Raw genomic sequence first — 15,274 nt, 5'->3', positions numbered from 1 at the left:
ATATAGACGAGCACTCACTTGTTTGAGAAGTTCCCAGCCAGCTCTACTCCACTGTTACAAATCCCAGGTCATAAGAATAAAATGTATCTATACAAATTCTATTGTACGGTCCTCTCCACTTATTTTATTTTCATTATGCAGGGTGGCACCATCTCCATTTTAAAGAATTCCCTTCCCCCATCTTGTAAAAGTAGTATTCCTTCCAGTCTTGGAGGAGACTGGGTACCAAAAATTCAGACAGTCACTTCCTTGACAATAAGGTAAGAGGAAACAAAACACACCCATTCAGACTAAGTGAAGGTCCCAGCAGCAGATAGCTTCTGTAGACAGACATTAGGTTCTGGAGGGATAGACAAACAAGTATCCACACACTGAATGCCTGTGGGCCCCATGCTAAAAATCTAAAAATAAGAGTCATACCTTCATTCTCTCACTGTTGTTCAGCAATACATTCCTTAGCTCCTTAGAAACCATGTATAGCTGCCTCTTCTTTCCTTCTTGAGTTCGAGTTAGTAAATTCATCTTGGGGAATGAAGGATCCAATGCATAAAACTTCCTGTGGTCATAATATTTATGTTTTGTTTGCCCAAGTTCAAGATTGAGTAAATGACAATTTATTGACTGACCTATTCCCCACAACACCCTCTCAAATCAGCCACTCTCAAATCAGCTTCAGAATACATGAGGTTAATCCAGGCGCTTCATAGAATCAAAGCATTTTAGAAAACTCACAGAGAAAAAATACATTTTAAAAATAAAGTTCAGTTGAAAATTTCCATGCTGAATGCCTTGCCTGCATTCCGAATATATTTCTAAATTTAACTCAATTTTCATTCCTACTTGGCTATTTCCATTTAAAAGGAAGAGTTATAGTTTTGAGTATGTTCACCTCATCTTAAAATTAAGGAAACTTGCTGTATGTATGAGCAATAATCCAGATTTCCCCCCTTACCCCCCCAAGAACTACAACTAGATCTAGTCCCCTGTGAAACTAATCTTGAATTACTTTGAAACCTTTATTACAGAATAAAAGGACAGAATTTCTCCTTACTGGATGGATGGAAACAATGGATCATCTTCAGAGAGGAACACAAACGGATCTTCTTTAAATCCAAACAGCTTCATTTTCTTAGATGGTGGTGGTCTAGAAGCAAATTCATGTAAATACTTAGTTAAACACTGCAGATTTACTCATTAGTCAGTGCTTGTTCTACAAATAGTAACAAACGTACAAAACCAGGCATTGACATTTTCCCATACTTTACCTGGCATTCCATACTATTCTACAATTTTAACCACTGAAAACTCACAGATGGAGATGGCAGAAAGGAAATATATGGCAGCTGGAAGATGAGCAGAGGCTTATTGAGGAGCAATTGTGAAGCACGCTGAGAAGTTTTCTCAGACACAAATGGGAAGGCAGGTGGGAGATAAGGTAAAGAGAAGAGGGTCAGGAACGCAACAGCTCAACTCTTGAAAGTAGTACTGCCCTCCTAAGTAGGGAAGGGAGAAATAATGGACTCTGGAGGAGCCAGAAGAGGCAACTGTTTCCATACTGCTATGATAGGAGATTGATGTAAGAAGCAGTTAGTGCAGATAGGAGACTGATGTAGTGTGAGTGAAAATCAAGCATTGAAGTGTGTTAGATGTGATGTAAACCTCTGCTTGCACAGCTGGCACATTGAAATGAAGGGTTTAAAATACCCATAAAATGTTTTTGAAGGTATAAACAAAATCTATGATTCCATAAAACACAGATACCTTAATATAGACAATACAGAGTTGGGTGCTCTCATTTTTTACCTATCTATAATCAGTCTCATCTCTTTGCTATTGAAACCCTTTTCTCCTCCTCACTCTTTTATGCTTTCTTCCATGGTGCCTTCTATGCCTGAGAAAGGTTATACAGAAATCTCACAACATGAGGGCTTTGCAGCAGAGGATCAGGCGCCATCTTGCCTGCTGATATAGAACATAGAGGCCGTGTTGTCCACGAGGACCCTGACCACCCTGCCCTCCAGGCGCGAGCGGAAGGCCACGCACGCCAGCCGTACCGCCCTGAGCTCCTTGACATTTATGTGAAGCGTCAGATCCTGAGCCGACCACAGACCTTGGGTCTGAACGTTCCCCACGTGGATCCCCCAACCCAGGTCCAACGCATCGGACACCAGTTCCAACGACGGGGCCCTGTCCCTGAACAAGACCCCTTGGAGCATGTTGCTTGGGACGGAGCACCATCGAAGGGAGTCGATCACCGAGTGAGGTACAGTGAGGACTTTGTCCATCCTGTCCCTGGCCTGGGAGAACTCAGAGGCCAACCAGAGCTGGAGGGGCCTCATCCTGAGTCTGGCGTGATGGACCACGTACGTGCACACCGACACGTGCCCCAAGAGCTGGAGGCACATTCTGGCTGTTGTCACCGGGAACCTTGTGACTGTGTCGATTAGCCCCTTCAGGGTCTCAAACCTGTCTGGTGGGAGGGAGGCTCTGGCCGAAAAGGTGTCCAGGAGTGCCCAAATAAACTCTATGCATTGAACTGGGACTAACGTGGACTTAGTGTTGTTTACCAACATGCCCAAAGAAGTGCACGTGGACAGAAGCATCACATGATCCCCCACCTGCGACCCGGAGCTGCACTTGATCAGTCAATCGTCCAGATAGGGAAAGATCTGGAACCCCATCACCTGAGGTAGGCCGCTGCTACTGACATACATTTTGTAAACACCCTGGAGGCAGTGGACAGGCCAAACAGGAGTACTGTAAATTGGTAGTGATTCTGCCCCTCCACAAAATGGAAGAAGTGTCTGTGCCCCTCGAATATATGAATGTGGAAGTATGCGTCCTGCAGGTCGAGGGCAGCGTACCAGTCCTTGGGATCCAGGAAGGGGATAATGGAGGCCAGGGACACCATGCGGAACTTGAGCTTCACTTGAGGACACCATATTGGTTCAAACCTCGCAGGTCCAGGGCCTGATGGGCCTGAGTCCCCCTCTAGCCTTCGGGATAAGGAAATAGCAAGAGTAGAACACCTTGCCTTTGAACTCCCTGGGCACTACTTCTACTGCTCCTAGGCCCAGGAGCCGCCCCACCTCCTGCTCGAGCAGAGCTTCATGCGAGGGGTCTCCCAGGAGGGATGGGAGCAGGGGATGGTTGGGCAGGGAGGAAGTAAATTGGAAGGTGCAGCCTGGGGAGATGGTGTTGAGGACCCAACGGTCCAAGGTCAGCTGCAACCACTCCGGGAGGAAAGCACACAACCGATTGGAGAAGGGAAGCTTTATAGAGGGTGGATCCCTGATGAGAACCAGCAGGGTGCCCCCAAGCGTCCTGTCAAAACCGCCTTTTCCCCGCCTGCTTGCCCTTGGAGGGTCCAGGTTGGGGGGCAGGCTGAGACTGCCTCTGAGGGTGCCTCTTGTAGTCCCGCAACTTCTTATAGGCAGCCTCGTATTTCGGGTGAGTGGCCTGAGCGGGAATCTGCAGAGGCCTGAATTTAGATTTAGCTGGAGCCGGAACGTAGAGTCCCAGAGTCTGGAGGGTCGTGTGGAAGTCTTCCATGCCATGCAGCCTTGTATCCGTTTGTTCTGCAAACAGAGCTTTGCCGTCAAATAGGAGATCCTGCATGGAGGTCTGCGCCTTGCAGGACAGCCCAGAGAGCAGGAGCCACAATGCCCTTCTCATGGACACTGCGGGGTCCATGGATTGTGCGGACGTGTCCATCTCATCCAAAGCTGCCTGCAGGGTCGCCCTGGCAGCCACTGTACCCTCCTCCACCAGCGCTTTGAACTCCTTCCTATCGCATTCCTGGAGGGAGTCCTCGAACTTGGGCAGAGAGCCCCACAGATTGAACTCATACCGGCCCAGGAGAGCCTGGTGGTTTGCCACTTGTAACTGAAAACCTGAGGATGAATAAATTTTTCTTCCAAAAGAGTCCAGCCTCTGTGAATCTTTATTTTTTGGGGTAGGGGTTGGCTGGCCCTGTGGTTGACCGACTCAACCACCAGGGAGTTGGGCGCCGGGTGGGTGTATAAGTACTCGTGTCCCTTGGTGGGTACAAAGTACTTGCGTTCTGCCCTCTTGGAGATGAGGGCCAATGAGGCCAGTGTTTGCCACAGGGCATTTGAAATTTTTGCCACCCCTTCATGGAGAGGCAAGGCTACCCTGCCCGGTGCCAAAGAGGGAGTCCGAGGACTCCTTCATCTCCTCTGCCTGGCGGTGAAGGCTTGATGCCACCCTTCTTAAGAGTTCTTGGTGAACCCTAAAATCCTCCTGCAGGACGGAGGCGGGCGGGGCCATAATCGCCTCATCCAAGGAGGGCGAGGAGGCTGGTGCGGTACTCCGGGTGTCTGCCGGCACCAGAGGGTCCACCACCTGGTCAGTCTCCGGGCACGGTGCCGAGGATGTATGTCCCATTGACTCTTTCCTTGGAGGTCTGGAGAGGGAGGCTGATGGTGCTTCTGAGGTTCTGGCCACCGAACGAGCCCCCGCTCGGTGCCACTGCATGTGGACTTTGCCCTTAACGGTTGCTGGGTGGTGAATGGCGTAGGGAACGTACCCTCGACAGAGACCGGTTCCAAGCTGGGACTGACTGTGGAGATCCCAGCGGTGGCTTGCTCTGGAGTACAGAGCCGACATAGGTGGAGCTCCTAGTACTGGCATGGACATAACGTCCCGGACCGCCTGGAGGGTCTCTGGCGTGGAGGGCATCTGGACATCCAGGGAGGTCTGCTCCGAATGGGCTGGGCTACTCTGCTCGACTTGAGTCGGAGGCCTAGAGGCCGGTGGGGATTGAGGACTGCCCGACATGGGTCTAGCCTCTGTCCTTGGTCTACTTTGGTGCCGCTGCGAAGAAGGCGTCTTTCTAGTCTTCTTGGCGTGCTCCATGGATGGGGAGCGGTGCCGACTGATCGATGGTGCCAGAAGGTCGCAGTGCACCGACACCGTGGTGCCCGGTGCCAACTCAGAGTGGAGTGGCACGCCGGAGTTGGGGTCAGCACCGACCCCATCAGAATAGCCCGGAGCCTAATGTCCCTTTCTCTCTTGGTCCAGGGCTTAAACAACTTGCAAATTTTGCAAAGATCGCTGATATGGGTTTCTCCCAAACAGCAGAGACAGTCCGAGGGTGGGTCACTCCTTGGCACAGATCGCCTACAAGTGTCGCACAACTCAAAACCCAGGGCGTGGGGCATGTCCCAGCCCGGGCGCTCTAACTAACTGAACTAACTAAACCACTAACTATAGGTACTAGCACTGAACGAACAAGCAGTTCTGCGGATGAGCTACAGCAAAGCTGGAGCAGAGTAGGTCCGACGCACCTTTACTGGCAGCAAGAAGGAACTGAGGACGGGGGGAGCGCACAGCTCCCCTTATACCATGCATGGAGGCACCACTCCAGGGGTCGCTGGGGCCCTCCCCACTATGGGTACTGCTAGGGGAAAAGCTTCCGGCACCAGTGCACGTGGTGAGCACGCACACCTATTGTGGAATAGACATGAGCAATTACTCGAAGAACTCCATTCCTATCCCAGTGTACCACAGACCTACTCTCTTCATTAAAGTTCCTCTTTTAAACTCATTTCTTAAAAAGCTGACAAATACCAAGACATAACTGCAAAAAGCCACCATCATTCCACTATTAAAAAGGCATTCTAAGCCAGCACCCTTCCCTCTGGGCTGCCCAGTTGTTTAGACCAGTTCTTTGAGTATTCACACAGTAAGATAATCAAGACTGGAACTGCATCCTCCACTGAGTCTTGTACAGCAATGTGTTTGTAAGCTCTTTAAATGACTTTAGCACCAATCTAAGGACGGGGCAAGGAAAAGGGCAAAATTAAAGCAAATGATCATGTTATGGAAAGTGCAATGTGTATTCTATTAGGTCCACTTTTTAAAATTAGACATACAATTTAAGAACTGAACAGAACTGAAGTTCTCCACAGACCATGGAACTCTTCTGTTAGACACTCAGGAAACAAGGACAGGACAGATGCTTAAATGTAGTCTCTTACCCACATACTCCATCTTTCTTGCTTTGCTCACTCTCCACATTCAGCAAGTGTTGAGTTTCCTTAGTCTCTTCATCCTCAGCAGCTGGTGGTTCTTCAACAATTTCTACAGAGCCATCTTCTGTAGCAGCTGCACTCACTGAAACATCTCCTGTTCTTTGTGATAACTTGCGCTGAAGCTGTTCCAGATTATGAAGAAAAAGTTAGATACAACTATTATAACAAAATGCCTACATTATCCCTAAAATGAACATATGCTCAGCTCTCACTAACATTTACATAAAAGTTAATTGTATATATCATGGATAAAGTAGCTCCCCAAAGGTCAAGTTACCATCCATTCAAAGTTACATGTAGTGTATTTGGTCTCTATACACCCCATTATAGCTGAGCGAGAACTCTGCTATAGTTAAGGTTAAGACCAGCTATCCATTTAGACCTCAACTTTTCTAAGTCCTCTAAAATCTACACAGTTGTTCAGATTGCCTTGATATCTGGCACGCATCTTGGAGGCGAGAGATACTAATAGTGGCTCAAATTCTGGGACATTTGTCAAGTTATTTGGGAGTGTGTCTGTTTTGAGAAATGTAATCTGAGTACATAACGCACTGAAACTTTTTCTGGAAATTTTCCCCTCCCTCCTCCCCACAAGAATGCTTATTGGGAGAGGAGAGGCAACTAAGGGTACAAGAGTAGGTGGTAATAGGGGAAGAGGGGTTTGGGTCTCCATTAAAGGATGGGAAGAGGAATGGGGGGAGGGGACCTCTGGTAAAGTGGAGGGGGTAGAAATTAAGGAAAGTGGAAAGGGAGAAGACAGGAGTGGTTGGAAAATATCAGGAATAGTAGAAACTGGGAGGTAAGGATGTCAGTCCTCAATTCTCCCCATTGGTGTGCATACTGGGATATATGGAAGCCCCACCCCTCAGCAGGGGGCTGAGCCCCTCTACTTTCTCATGGTGTTGGGGGATCTGGGGAGTGGGAATGAAGGTAACAAATTTAAAGACATGAAATCCAGAAAATGAATAGTTAAGATACTCCCTGTGTGGGGTGTGGAGGCTGGTCAAGCTGTGGGGAAGTGGTACAGTTTGGAGGAGGGGCAGGCTGGGTGCGGGTGGAGCATGATGGCTGGAAAAGCCTGGCTGAAACAGGCACAGAAGTCACAGCTGGAGACTGGTAGTAGGAGTGAGGGGCCAGCTCAGCATGCAGCTCAGACTATATAGCCAAGGTCGTGTGTAGCCCTTGAAGCTGCTGCTGCTCAGCCTGTGATACGTGCATGCAGCAGCACAGGGCATGAGACAGCAAGGAGCAACTTTTTACATGTTAATGGTTTCTATAGTGCCAACTAACAGCTTAATGGGATGGGATGGGAAGGGGTGCTGGACATTTTGATGGGGGAAGGGGTATGTGTTGAGGGGAATGGTGAGATGGAAGGCAGAATGAGAGAGGAAGACACACCTGTCTTCTCTCACACATTGAAAATTATAAAATAACAATATAATAAAACTGTCTTAGGTTTTGACCAGAGATGAAATTTCTCTCACCAGCTCTGTCAGCAACTACACACTGCAAACATTTCAAAGTACGACCATTATCTCCATTCCATTGAAACAACATGTACAGAAGGGGGGACTGAACACTGAGGAATCACATAGCAGCGTAGTGGAGAAACCACTGAACTGAAATTATTTCTAGCTCTGCCACTGGCCTGCTGGGCAAGTCACTTCACCTCATTGGTCCAAGTGATTCCCAAGAGGAATATTCTCCTCTAAAGAGACGCAATGTTTTAAGTTAAAAGGACACCAACTTGAAATCTTGTTTAAAAAAAAAAAGTTATTTTTCAGTACACTATCTGCCTTTCTTTTTTACTGTGGTTTCATAATCCCATTTTCCTATTTGTAAAAGGGATTTACAGACTATGGGACCCTAAATACCTTAGGTCAGTGGTTCTCATGTACTGGTGACCCCTTTCACACAGCAAGCCTCTGAGTGTGACCCCCCTTATAAATTAAAAACACTTAAATATATTTAACACCATTATAAATGCTGGAGGCAAAGCAGGGTTTGGAGTGGAGGCTGACAGCTGGCAACCCCCCACGGAATAACCTTGCAACCCCCTGAGGGGTCCTGACCCCCAGTTTGAGAATCCCTGCCTTAAGTGCTTTTGAAAACCTTCTTCTAAATCAGGGGCAGGCAAACTTTTTGGCCTGAGGGTCACATCGGATTTCCAAAATTGTACGGAGTGCCAGTTAAGGGAGGCTGTCTCCCCCCAAAACAGCCAAGTGTGGCACAGCCTCCAACCCCGATCTACACCCCCAGCTGCTTCTTGCCCCTGATGGCCCCCCCAGGACTCCTACCCCATGCAACCTGCCCTGTTCCCTGATGGCCCCCCTGGGACTCCTGCCCCATCCACCACTCCCTGACCATCCCCAGAGTCCCCGCTCCTGACTGCCCCCTGCCACCCCACCCAACCCCTCCTCTCATTCCTGACTGCCCCCCCCGGGACCCCTGCCCCCATTCAACCCCCCTGTTCCCCACCCTCTGACTGCCCCACGCCTATCCACACTCCCGCCCCCGACCACCCCTCCGAACTCCCCTGCTCTCTATCCAACCCCCCCCGGCTCCCTGGAGCACCGGTGGCTGGCGGTGTTACAGCCCAGCCGCGCAGCTGGAGCCAGCCATGCCACCGCGCAGCTCAGAGCACCATGTCAGGCCAGGCTCTGCAGCTGCGCTGTCCCAGGAGCCCACTGCCCAGAGCACTGCGCCAGCAGTGCAGTGAGCTGAGGCTGCGGCGGAGGAGGAACAGCGGGGGAGGGGCTGGGGACGAGCCTCCTGGGCCAGGAGCTCAGGGGCCGGGTAGCAGGGTCCCACGGGCCAGATGTGGCCCACAGGCTGTAGTTTGACCACCTCTAAATGTTTTCCTTTACCTTCTTGCTGTGTGAAAGGCCCACACAAACAAAAGAGAACTGACAAGCTAGCTGACTGACTACACAAAATAAACTGACAAAACAGAGAAAAATAATTTTAATTTCTTTCAGTTATTGCAGTCTTAGGTATTACTTCTAACAATAGTAGACAAAAGAAATTCAGACATAAACATTACAATAATCCTGTAAAGCAGAGTGTTTATCAGTATGAAAAGTATTTATAAATACTTGGAAAAGTCATTCTAGCATTGAATCAAGTTCTGGAGTTTTCATGGAATGTTTTTGCAAATAAGTTTCACACTGGAAGAGCCACCACATGAGTTTAATATACAACTAGAAAAGGTTAATATTTTATATAAATCCATACTTTACGTTTCCATAAAATAAAAAAATCAAACTTTTGCACTGTTTAAAAAATACTTCATGGATTTTTAAAGACAACTACTTTTGCGAACTGTGGTTTTCCCAATAATACTCTAAATAGTTTATGAAAGCTTCCAAAACACAATATATGCTGTCATCACTGCTCTTTAAAAAGGAACATTACCTTAGATTGGCGTTTATTCCATGGCATTGGAGATTTTTTTATTAATACAGCCACAAAGAAACCTCCAGTGTTCTGGTGATGTGGCAATATTCTAATGCTGGAGAGGGAAAAAAGAACTTCATGGTCAATACCAGCAATTGGGATTTTATGAAATACTTTATGAAATATTTTATGAAAGAAACATGCTCACATTTATTTTAGTGAAAATTATGTATCTGTTAAAATTAGGAAGATGAAATCATCAAGTTAGAAACAGAGTCTAAATGAAATATTCTAGCTTCCTATAGTGAATTGCATCAGTTGTAAAATAGCCTTAGTTTTATATTTGACTAAACTTTAGCATTGATAAAATGAGAATTTTAAATGTTTGATTTTTTTTTTTTTTACGATTATTCACTGCGAAAGTCTTTCCAATTTGCACACAACTGGTTGTTTAACTGCACTACTATTTTAATCAAGAGATCTAACAATACCACCTAGCTGTTACATAGCACTTTTCATGCCATTTACACACTTGTAGTAATTCTGCCAGACTGTAAATGAAGCCAGAATTTGTCCTTATGTTGTCATCAAGTAGTACAATCTTCCTTGAAATCAACCTATAATTACTTCTCACTGCCATATGTATTTTTAGGGTTCTAATCATAGTATCCAGTTACCAATGCTTATAATGAACCCCATCCTAGACACTAAAAAGTTTAGCGTTAGCTCACAGTTCATTCCTAAAATTTAACTGCCAGTTACTGCAAAGTGTCTTCCCACCACCATAAAAGCTAAACCTCAAAATTCCGTACCACTTTAAATCATTTTGGGAAAACGTACCAACGCTCCAGGTTCATTGCTTTTAGTTTTTCTTCATCTTTTATTGGGAACATGGTGGGCCGAATTTGGGTCTGCCTGTTAGAAGGCACGTCCTTCCAGGCTTCAAACCACTGTCCATCTTTTAGCATTACCTGCATGGGAAAATGGGACAATGTCATTTCAGCCTGCAATTTTGCATCACGTAACAATACAGTGACCAGGTGTCCGGTTTTGGACCGGAACACCTGGTCAAAAAGGGATCCTGGTGGCTCCAGTCAGCACCATTGACCGGGCCACTGACTGTTCGGTTGGTGGTGCCGCCACGCGGCATAGCGGGGCTGGCAGACTCCCTGCTTGCCTCCGCGCTGTGCGGCGCCTGGGTTGGGAAGCAGCCAGCATGTCCAGCTCCTAGCCTTAGGTCCACGTGCTTCCCTGCCCGCAGCTCCTATTGGCTGGGTCATGGCAGGGGAGGAGCTAGCGCAAGCGCAATTCGTGAGCGCTCAGCATGCAGCTGTTGAGGGATTGCGTGGCATGCACCTCTCCCGCTGCTGCCTGGCCCTCTTCTCCTCGGACGCCTTGTGTGGCTGGGCTTGAGCTGCAGTGCGGGGCCTGTGGCGAACCGCAATGAGTCTCTCTGTCTGCCCATTGCCAGCACCCAGGAGTATGTGTATCCCTGTCTGAGTGCTGGGAATGCGGCTGCATCCCTCCCCATTCTAACCCCCCTGCACCCCCATTCCCCACCACTGCATCCTTCCCTGTCTCAACTCCCCTGCACCCCCATCACCCCGTCATTGCATCCCAACCTCCGCCTCCCTCACAGCATCCCTCCCCATCCCATCTTGTCCTGCCCCCGCACACCTACCCATCCCAGCCCTGTATCCCATACAGCGCTCTCCCACCCATCCTCTCCACCTCCATGTCCTTCACCCCCCACAGCCCTGTATCCCATTCACGTCCATACACTGCTCCACTCCCATTATGTCCCTATACACCCCTGTGCCCCCCACCTCCTCATGCACCCATAACCTTCTGCCTCCCCCTGCATTGCCATCCACCCCACATACCCCCAACACATCTCCTCTCTCCTTTACTGCCCCCTCTTACTCCTACCCTGCTCTCATCCTTAGCCTCTTTCCCTCCCCATCCTCTCTCCTCCACCCACACCCCACCCCCATCTTTTCCCCTCCAGCCCACCTTCCTCTCTTCCCGGTTGGGTGATTTAGGTAGCCCCTGGAAAAGTGTATGGAAAAGTGTCTCTGTGTAGGCAAGTGTGTGTCTTATTAATACACATGCACTGTATGTGTGTAAGAGACTGTGAGTCTTTGTATAGGGGGCTGTGTGTATTGCCACATGTGTATATACCTGTGTGAATAAAATTTGCAGCCTAACTCTGACTTTTATTCCTTTTGCTGTCTTGTGCAAAAAAAATTGATGACATAAAATGTGTATTCATTTCATACCAAGTTTTTAAAAGAGAAGGGAACTCTTAAAAAAAAAAAAAAAGAAGTATTATTTCTTAAAAAAAGTTAATCACAGAATCATAGAATATCAGAGTTGGAAGGGACCTCAGGAGGTCATCTAGTCCAACCCCCTAATCAAAGCAGGACCAATCCCTGTTGTTGACTAGTTGTTGTTGACTAGTAATTGCAGAAGAGCCAATGTATCATATGTTTCTCCCCACCTTTGTCTAGTTACTTTATGAACTCTTTGTTGCAGATTCTCTCTTTTTATGTGTATGTCCAGCACCTACCACCCTGGAGCCCTGATCTTAGTTGGGGTCTCTAGGCACTAAACAATTGTAATATTAAATAATGTGGAAGTATATGTGTTAGTGCATGCTAGATGTGTACACATGAACACAAGTGTGTATCTGCATGTAGATGTGGGTATCAGTTTCTACAGATTTATTTATATAGGTATCTGGACAGGTGTGCATTTCTGTGGTTGTATTTGGGCTTCAGGAGTGGGTCTTTAATGGACCCATTGTAGCTGTGATAATGTGTGGTCCTAATTCCATACATAAAATTAAAATAACTTTAGTGAACAAAAAACAGAGCTAGTTACGAAAAATGGAAAGAGGGGAGGGAAAGAATCATGAAAACCTTTGTGAAATTTCGTTTTTTTAAAAAATTACCCTTTATGACTATTTGGCTGCCAGCTCTAGCGTCATGTAACAAATAAACCCTGAATACATGGGTCAAAACAATAAATATGCCTGTTTGGCCTTGCAGTGAAAATGAGCAAGAGAGGGTGGGGAAGATCAAGTGACAGAGGGAGGGGGGAATGGAGTGAGCAGAGGCGGGGCAGTGGTGTTCGGTTTTCTGGAATTAGAAAGTTGGCAACCCTGTGTAACAACTAAAATCTGCTGTATCAAGATTACTAGTGCCAGTTGTCCATTTAGGAATAAAGTTTGAGGTTAATTTACTTGTTAATATAGATGGAACATAAAGAAATAATGCAGGTTGAAAAACTAACCACACCAAAAAAGGCGGGAAATTCAAAATTCCTGTAGGAACCTTAACTTGGCAATATTAGTCTGAGTATATTTGTATGGGATACATTTACCAAGAAAAAACAATCATTACAAATGGACAAGGATATCAAGTCAACATTTCTGTAAGAATGGTAACATTTTCCTGACTTGTACGATTAATTTAATCTTTCTTATCACATTAATATATGTTTAAGAAGGGTGACCAGACAACAAGTGTGAAAAATCAGGACAGGGGATGGGGGGCAATAGGAGCCTATATAAAAAAAAAGAACCAAAAATCAGGACTGTCCCTATAAAATCGGGACATCGGGTCATCCTATTTAAGACAAAAAAGGAGTAGCTCTATTCTGCTGAATTAACTGCATACTCTCACATTTGGATAATATCAAAACTACATAGTTGTGGAACTCCAATGAAACAACAGCATGAAACCACAACTGCTCACACAATATTTACAGTTTTATGTTACTCTGTCATCACATACAATTCGATAATGAAGGGGTTTTGTACTAAATTTCAGTCACTAATATTTTACGAATTGTCAAGACTAGCACATGAAGTTTCAACTTCTAAAATTCAGCCATTTTTTAATTAGCCTTGTTCAAAACCTGCTTTTCTTGAAGATGTACTTTATACAAATTACTGGACTCAATGCTGGGGTAATTTGGTGAAATTCTATGGTAAGTGTTATACAGGTAGTCAGACTGGATTGATCTATTGGTCCATTCTACCCTTAAAATCTATGAAAACATACATCACAACAGTTTCTCATTCTCTGGTACACATCCCATGGACATTATCAGGTCTCCTTCAGCAGGATGTTCTGACATACAGTCAGAAAGGAAACAGCCATGGAAATACCAAGGAAAGCCTACACACCTCAGCAGAAAAAGCATAAGGTGACCTCTGCTGAACCTCACAATTTTGACCTGAGAGAGTTCCATCCATATTGGTGTGTTGGAATTGTAATGGGCATTTTTGAATAAGATATGTTTTCCTCCCCCTACATAATGATCAGCTAACTTAAAAGCTGCCATAAAGACTGTAGTTTTAAAGGAAGCTAGTTAAACCTTTGGACAGACCTGAGCATTAAAAGTTTCAGTGGTAAAGATTTATTTGAGAAAATTATGTGCAGTGAAAACCAGGAATTTAAAATGAGTCTTGCACTTAATCTTTACTGCTGTTTTCACATCCACAAATGCACTAAAATAAGGCTTAATGTACATTCTCAAGTAGATGACATAGGTTCAGGACAAGTAAATCTGCCAGTATTTCTCTACATAGTATTTATGCATTATTTTGAATATACATCTTAATGTTATGGAGAAGATTTCTATCCCGAGATCAACTTTTAGCATAAACATTCACAGAAATGCAGTACATCAGTTAACATTCTTTCTGGATATTTTGTGTCTGACTGCAGCAGTGTGTGTGTAAACCCTATCTTTTTGCTTATTTAAAAAGTAAAGTATGAATCCCAGTCAAGGGAAAGCAAAATCTTTTCACTTTGTGCTTTGCTATTTGCGTACAACTATGGATGCTACTTGAACCCCTTTCCATTTATGGTCAAGCTGGAGATGCAGCCTAAAACAACTGGAATCACGCTCCCCAACCACCATTCTATCTGTAAATACATTTAATCTGCCAGGATCCTCTGAAGCAAGATTTGTTTTATAAGTTTGGCATCCTAAGTTACCTCTGTTTTCCTTTCTTTTAGCTTCACCTCTACTTGCAGGCAGGTCTATTTTGCTAATGACTCTGCAGACAGATTCTATTTCATGGTGAAGCTTCGAAAAGTGTAAATTAAATTGTAAATGCAAAACACAAGATTCCAAATTGCATATGCCATTACACATTTTGCATTTACAACATGGGTACACATTTTAAGGTTCAGCCTTCAGTGTCAGAAGGAGTAGGAAACTTAAAGCAACCTTCTAAGGTCGGTTTCTGCTGAAAGAATACAGGCAATCCTCGGACTTATGATACAATTGGTTCCTGAAGATTGCGTTGTAAGTCGAAACATCGAAACCGCAATCCACTCCATTGCAGGACTGAGCGTCGTAAATTTGAAGTCGAATCAGGGTGTCAATTCAGAAACATCATAAGTCGAAAATCGAGGACTCCCTGTATTTCAATAAGTCTGAAGGACCTGTCCACTTCTTGACCCTTTTTCCCAAGCATCCAGCTCAGCTACAGAACCTCAGGGATAGATAACTGGCTGGATAAAAAGGGATGGGAAAGAAGCCAGGTGGCTTCCTCTTTTGACAGATTATAACTTTTCATGCCTAAAGGTAAGAGACAATTTAAAGTGGATCTGACAGCATTATCAACAAAATGGGAGATAGAATTGCCTGAAATGGTGAAGTAAATTAAGAAACATGACAGCGATTTTTTCTCCCCCGGGAGACTGTATTAGTGGAGCCTCAAAAATGTGTAGAGTGTACTCTAGCTGGGGAGGATTAAAAACCTTGGTGTCATATTTATTGATATCATTTAACTTCTTCCAGTT

The 15,274-nt window shown here is 45.7% G+C and overlaps 1 protein-coding gene across 2 annotated transcripts in view; it reads right to left on the bottom strand.

The window, feature by feature from the left end:
* NSUN2 (NOP2/Sun RNA methyltransferase 2) overlaps positions 1 to 15,274 on the bottom strand; it is a 49,071-nt gene that overhangs the window by 14,022 nt on the left and 19,775 nt on the right. For both annotated transcript variants that reach the window (XM_073332404.1, XM_073332405.1), the window contains exons 11-15: positions 10,293 to 10,423; positions 9,471 to 9,567; positions 6,003 to 6,178; positions 1,052 to 1,144; positions 421 to 556 (exon numbers count right to left, since the gene is read on the bottom strand). In XM_073332404.1, coding sequence (XP_073188505.1) covers positions 421 to 556; positions 1,052 to 1,144; positions 6,003 to 6,178; positions 9,471 to 9,567; positions 10,293 to 10,423 — 633 coding nt within the window. The remainder of the gene's footprint in view (positions 1 to 420; positions 557 to 1,051; positions 1,145 to 6,002; positions 6,179 to 9,470; positions 9,568 to 10,292; positions 10,424 to 15,274) is intronic.

Source organism: Lepidochelys kempii, chromosome 2, assembly GCF_965140265.1.
Source record: "Lepidochelys kempii isolate rLepKem1 chromosome 2, rLepKem1.hap2, whole genome shotgun sequence".
NCBI classification, from domain to species: domain Eukaryota; kingdom Metazoa; phylum Chordata; order Testudines; family Cheloniidae; genus Lepidochelys; species Lepidochelys kempii.
Note: the sequence above shows the minus strand (reverse complement) of the source record. Positions and strands in the feature narration are given on the sequence as shown.